Source organism: Cyprinodon tularosa, unplaced genomic scaffold, assembly GCF_016077235.1.
Source record: "Cyprinodon tularosa strain WSP-4 unplaced genomic scaffold, ASM1607723v1 ctg348, whole genome shotgun sequence".
Lineage (NCBI taxonomy): Eukaryota > Metazoa > Chordata > Actinopteri > Cyprinodontiformes > Cyprinodontidae > Cyprinodon > Cyprinodon tularosa.
In genome coordinates this window covers 478,402-485,147 of record NW_024039061.1, presented here as the reverse complement: position 1 = coordinate 485,147, position 6,746 = coordinate 478,402, and the positions used below count along the sequence as shown (strand labels likewise).

General features: G+C 39.7%; 1 protein-coding gene across 1 annotated transcript; it reads right to left on the bottom strand.

The window, feature by feature from the left end:
- Positions 1 to 794: 794 nt before the first annotated feature.
- Positions 795 to 6,505, bottom strand: zgc:114130 (uncharacterized protein LOC570332 homolog). Its single transcript, XM_038294916.1, has 2 exons — positions 6,327 to 6,505; positions 795 to 2,901 (listed from the first exon to the last, which is right to left on the bottom strand). Exons 1-2 carry the CDS (start codon positions 6,378 to 6,380, stop codon positions 1,675 to 1,677), a joined length of 1,281 nt encoding a protein of 426 aa, XP_038150844.1. The 5' UTR covers positions 6,381 to 6,505; the 3' UTR covers positions 795 to 1,674.
- Between the last annotated feature and the right edge of the window lie 241 nt (positions 6,506 to 6,746).

The following is a 6,746-nucleotide window of genomic DNA, read 5'->3' as shown; positions in this document are numbered from 1 at the left end:
TTAATTCAAAATGTTAATTTAGCAGTGATGCATGGTTGGTTATCAAATTTAGATCATTACAAGCCTTGCAGCATCAGGCGTGTAAAACATTGTTCCTTGAGTTTTAGCATCAGTTAACTTGAAGGAATTAACCATAGATGGAGGAACCTTCTTTCCCCACCCCCTTAACAAGCTTATCCTCTACTGATCATTTTAAACCTGATTGTTTTTTTATTTCAGCAATTTTCCAAAATGCAAAAAACAAAATAGTGATTCTGCAATATTTCCATATATACACACACAATGCTTTACAAGCAAATAGGTGCATATAAAAAATTAGAAAGGCTTATTATTTAGGCTAATTGAAATATAAAAGTATCTTCTAATATAAAAGATGATCAATCAACAACCCTGTTGTATAACTTGACACCTTTAGATTAGATGCTTGGAAACCTGTGACAGTGAAACTGCTACAAAAACATTTTTCACGCAGAAAAAAATGCTAAACTTCAAAAACAGACATCAGATGTGATGCCAGTGTTAGAATAATTTTTGTGTTTATACTCCAACCTAACCCACTGAGTCACAGGGTGGGTAGTCAATGCAAACCAGATGTGACAGTTCACACATATCCTGCTTCCTTCCTGCTCGCTGCACCTCAAAACCTGTGAATGGCTGCTGCTGCATACCGCCTACATCAAAGCAAACACGTGTAAAGGAAGAGAAAACCGTGCAAGATTAAGCAGATGGAAGTCATATATTTGTCTTTACCTAAAAGGCTGGTTAAATAAGGAAAAGAAGCAAAACTATTTTTTAAAAAGGAGAAAAAAAAAACTTTATTTTCAGTACAAAAAGGTAGAAGAAACCCAAATATATTAAACTCGGTACAAGCATCAACTGAGAAGTCCTCTATAAATACGTTAAAATAAATTAAAGAAATTAATTTACTAAAGATGAACGCCTTCATCTTTAACAGGTCTGAAACTCATCGACAAAAAAGGGGGATTCTTAAATAGAGAAGGAACATCACGACACCCGTTCGTCTAACCAGACCGTCAACACACAAAAAACAGCTGAGTAAGGTCTCTAAAACACTAACGCATGTACCCTAAACCTCTACAGTATGCTGGATTCATTTCAGTAAGGCAACAGACGCTTTTATTGGATCTTGTCTGGAGAACAGTAGACAGCCAAGAAGTAATACTGGATGATGAAGCAAAATCAACAATGTTATAGCGGAAAAAACAAAAACAAAAAAAACAACAAAGGTTTAATGCCAGTAATCTAAGCAAAAAAAAAAAACATTTGAAAAGCTTAAACAACTGTGTGTTAGATACACCATAGTTTGGGAGTCTGAACTAGAAAAACAGGTGATCTTTGGCTTTGTCTTGTACTACAAACCTTTCATACAACATGAAGTCAACGAACAACTTGGCTGATCACACTGATCACATTTGTTGGCAGTGTTGCCTTCAAGGCACATATAGACAATTTAGATAAAGAATAAAAGCCTATCCGTCAATATAAAACAACCATTGCGACATATTTTCACATTCTGCCACATTAATCTCAACAGGAATCTCTAAAGTGTTTTAAATCTGCCATTTAGTCCTCATTTCCTTTAATGCCGTTGGAGGTGCAAATGATACCTTAGGTCAAAAATATTTCCCTTAGCTTATAGAGACCAGCAGCATCTTAGGGAACAGAGAGCTGGCTGAACACTGCCAAGCGTTTTCCATTACCGTCTTTACTACCCCCGCAGGATTCAAAGCCGCTGAGAGAGCTTGCAGAGCTGCCTCCATCTTGGTCCTGGTCTGAAAGTGAGGTGTAGGACAGGGAGCGGGTGCCCAACGACCCCAGGAAGACATCGGTGGCACCGGGGCTCTGACGGAGGGAGGGTGAGCTGGTGGGAGACAGTCCGCTGGGCGAGTAGCCCGAGTCGGGTGAGGGCAGGAAAGGGGAGCGTAGGTCGGCCTGCCCGACCTGGGCTGCAGAGGGCTCACGCATTGGAGCGCCGGATGCCTCAAAAGCAGAGCCCAACTCCAAAAAGGCACTGGAGAGGAGGTCGGTGATGTCGGCGCAGGACGTAGGCGAGCCGGATGAGCTGCATGTAAAAGAGCCTGCAGCAGAAGGTGGAGTGGCGTCGGTGAGAACAGACTGGAGGACGTACTGAGGAGATGAAGGAAATCCAGCAAAGCTGAAACTCTGCCTGACAAGGGGAGGCCTGTTTGGGCGCAAAGTAGAGGAAGAGGAACCTGCTGGCTGGTGAGGAATGTTGAGGGAGGAGGAGACAGATAAGGAGGAACGAGAGAAGGTGGGCTTCTTCTCCTCCTCACTGTTGTGGATAAAGTGACAGCGGATCCCGTAGGGGCAGAAGCCAATAGAGTGAAAGGTGCGGCATGGCTCGGTCTTGTACTTTGGATGTCTGTTAAGATCACGCAGCTCTTCTGGGCCGTGGGCAAACTGGCATCTCCCGCCATACTTGCACTGGCCGTTCTCTGTGAAAGATCTACAGAGTTCGGTTTTGTAGCGTGACGAAGAGCCCGATGAAGAGGAGGCGGCAGCTTGTAAAGGAGTGGGACTAAACTCACTTTTGGACGTATGGAGTTCAGTAGTGGACCAGTTTAGACTAGCTTCTGGCATGCTCCTGGTTTCCACCAGGCTGACTGAACGCTGGGAGAGAAAACCAAACTTTCCCCACTGGTTGGAGCTAGCAGCAGGCTGGGAGGGGACAGGGCTATCTGAGGGCTGCCCCCATAGGCTGGAGGTCGGAAATGGGCCTTCTGAAAAATCTGGAGGGAGACTGGACACAGAAAACGAGGCGCTTCTGCAGAGCTCGCCGACATAACCTGGAGAACTCTTGGCCATATTCAGAGGGAGGGCGGGGTGGTTCTGCTCTCCAAGGTCAAGGCTGAGTAAATGCTGTAAATAGAAAATAAAAAAGGTTTTAAAATATGAAACAGTACTTTATTTCACATTTTTCACGGCAGGATTTCATTGCTTCATGACCATAAAAACTTGCTGTTGTGGCAATATTGCCCCCCCCTAATCTATAAATTATTAGATAGACAAAAGGTTCCTTAAAGAAGACTTTTCTGCAAAATTAAACCCGGTGAGACTAAAAGTTTTCCACTTGAGTTCTGAATAGAGCATATTGACAGACAAAAGATTTAGGTCTTAAATGCAAAATGTTTACATATTTTTTTATAATTACTGCTCCAGGTGGGTTGCTCTGTCAGCTAAGGACACAGTCTAGAGTCTCTATACTCTAGTTAAGGATTAACTGATCAGTAGACAATTATTTCAATAATCAATTAATTGTTTCAGCCCATGTTTATAAACGCCACCTAAAAGGGATGGAGTGCAAACGAAAGCTTCTTATTTAAAAACATCGCATTTAATGTAATGTGTCCAAAATCGAGTGCCTCTGCAAGTTGATTGTTTTGTTCTGTGGTGATAAAATTGTATATATATTTTACTGAATTTGCTATATAATTCGTCACAATAATCCAAGTATTTTTTTGTTGCTCAGCTGCACAACCATTACATCTTTATACACAAACCATGTTGTAATACCCAAGAAGAATACCCTACATTTTAACATGCGGTGTGTCCTTTTTGGAGTGCAGTCGGCAGCATTCCCACTCTTTGCAGTTTTTAAAAAAACATGCATCCATGAAGGCAAAATCAGTATCTGTAATTTTTTTGTACATTGTTTAGCACCTTCCAGCTGTTTTGATCAGTTTCTAGTTCCTAACACTGGAAATGCAAGTTATTCATTTTTTAACGTCTTGAAAAGGAGTAAGTTTAAAAAAATTAAATGAAATGCATTACTCATAATGCCAGTACAGCCTATTAAAACACAACAGGTGAGGCCATCAAGAGAGGTTATTTTTCTGATTTCATGCATTTACACTTTTGCATTTCTATAAATACTTTCTGATCGGATTAATTCTTACATCCTGTAAAAAAAAAAAGAATTGGGTTGGCTTATCACATCTTAGATAAAATGTTTGAAATACATTAACTTGATATTTCCTTAGTTATTGAGATGCAACTGCATGATAATTAGAGGGCCATCATATCATCCATCAGCTTATTCTTGGTGAACTTTGTAAAAGACACAACTATCTTGATGTTTGCTAAAAATAAATTCCAAAAAGTTTCCTTAAAACTGTTCCAGAGCTCAGAGCAACCCGGTTATATCAATGCCCCCATCATATCAATGTTATCATTTTAGCTTTTTATGGACCATGTGCAGAGAGACAGTTTTTTTTCTTGTTACAAGCAAATAAACACGTGAGTGAACTAGATGCTCTGATATATTAGTCAATGTGTCACTGGTGTTTTGCAGAAACTCAACCTTCGTTTATGCACAACATGTCCATGAGGTCTGCTTAGCCAAATTATCTCATTCTGGGCTTCCATGCCGCTCCACACGCGTCCATGAGGACAGAATGTCCGCATTGAGCACCTAAGAAAATCTGCAACTTCACGGACAGCTCAGCGCAGAAAAACGTGGCAAACAAGCAGCTTCTCCTACCGGCGAGGCTTCCCAAATGCAAACATCTAAAGACACCCTGCGATTTAACCAATACACCCCACCACCAACAGTTGTGTTTTCTATTTCTGAGTATAATGGTGTTGTCAGCTTGAACACCTCCTGAAGAATAGCCTTTCAGCCTTACGGATGCTATTGTGCAACAGAGACACATGAATGCTGCCGGTAGAATTAGGAACGAAGCCTTCTGGAAAAGGACAAAAAAAAAAAAAAGAATGACTGAAGCTCTCCATTATAACAAGTATGAGGGTGTGTATTCTATGTATCACACAAACTACATGTGAAGGAATAACATTTTTGTTTAACTTTGTGAGGTGGGTTGCTTAAATATGGCCTCTTAACAAGGGATTGTGGGAAACTATATAGCTCCTAACAGCAGCAAGGAATATCAAGAGGTCCCAAAACTAAATTAATTGGTGCGCTGAAGAAAACAGCACAGTGCAGCATAATAAACTGAATAAATAACTGTTCAAACACTTAAGCTGCATTTTTGCCATGACTCTGTTAAACTGCAACGTTTTTTTCCCTCTCTTTTGTAGCTTCAATTCAGTTCGTTAGATCTAAAAAAAAAAAAAAAAACAGTTGATTCATCATGATTAATTGATTATTGAAATAATTACTTTATTAATCCAATTAATCATTAACTGTAGTATAAAGACAGTAAAGCACGCCTTTAGCTGACAGAGAAACACACTTGGAGCAGTAATTATAACAAAATTGTAAGAAAGATGCATCAATATTTATCATTTCATAAAGAAATGTCTTTCAGTATGCTCTAATCAGAATTCAACCTGGTTTCATTCTGTAAATCTTCTTTAAGGAACCTTTTCTGATCTGATTATTAATCGATTAATAGAAAAAAAATTATAGACAGATCAATCAATTAACAAAATAATCATTAGTTGCAGCCCTACAGTTAATACAAAGAGTTATTTGAACCAGAAAAATCTGTCCACTATTTATTGTGCACGTTGACATAAAGACAGCGTGATCAATCTGAGATAACTGTTCAAAATAAGGTTTTAGTGCTCAATTCTTATCACCTACACCACTGCAATATTTGATTGCATTGCACTGCAAGATTCTTGCTGAATAAATTTGGATGGAGAAAAAAAAGCACATAAATATGAATCTATATAAATACCAAACCGTTGAGGGCTTCTAATGGCATATAAAAATCTTTTGAGTTCAGCTTCATCAACAAAATAGATCTGATGCTCTCCAAGTAGGTTTATAAACATTAACTTTAGTATTAAGCTAAAAAAAAAGCAACAGTTTATAGAAATATAAAGTAGAAACAGAAGCAGGCGATGACTGTAGCCTAATACAAAACAAAACGACACTCAGCCTAACTTTGCAAAGTCCAATGTTCTGATTCAACTTTAGTAGAGTTGATTTATTTAGCTTTGCCTATTTCATTTAGTGTGGAAAGACAGGAAGTAGAAGCTCTGATAAGAAAATCAGTGTGAAAGTTGTAAGAAAGTGGCTCAAACAGTTTGATGCTAGCCTGATGTTATGAAGAAGTTAGACAACAAGCGCCAAATCGCTCAAAACTGAAACAAAATCACTTCAAAACTTTCAAAAAAACACAGAAGTAATAAGATAAAACCTGCGCTTCAAAATTAAAAGACTACTTTATTCGTAACTCAAGGCTAGAACGTGTTAAAACAGCGCGAGAGGAGGAGTTGTGAAGTTTTGCTAGCAGCTAACAAGCTAACGTGAAGTGAGCTTTAGCTAACTAACGTCTTCCTATCTTAGCTTATCTTCCGCCTTCAGCTCTTCTTACCTTGCTCATCGTGTCCTCCAGCTCCGAGAACTGCTTGAAAGGGTGAGCTGGCATTTTCGCCGAAATATCAAGGCCTCCGATCGGTCCAGTTTATTCGCGCCGGACTTGTGCAGTGCAATGGCATGAGAGTGAGTTTGGTGGTTCAGAAGTTTCTAGCCGCGTGAGACCACGTGTGGATTTAAACAGCGCCGTTAGGCTCCGCCCTCTGGAAGTGTGCAGCGCTCCGAGGCAACCATCTGCAGCCATTTATTTCATTCAGTTCAAGTAGGCTACAGAAATGTTCGCTTAAAAGGGAATTCTATAGGAGGAGATCTGCATAAAGCACTGCAGATGCTTTAAAGAAACAAATGTTGCTCTGCAGCTTATCTACATTGTTGGGCTGGCTGTTAGAGACCCATTTCATCAAAGATTACTCAGAAT

Excerpts from the sequence above, each read along its gene's own strand:
- zgc:114130 (XM_038294916.1), bottom strand. The coding sequence starts at position 6,380 with ATGCCAGCTCACCCTTTCAAGCAGTTCTCGGAGCTGGAGGACACGATG. Across the intron at positions 2,902-6,326 it reads TGGAGGACACGATGAGCAAG|CATTTACTCAGCCTTGACCT; the intron begins GTAAGAAGAGCT and ends TTCTATTTACAG.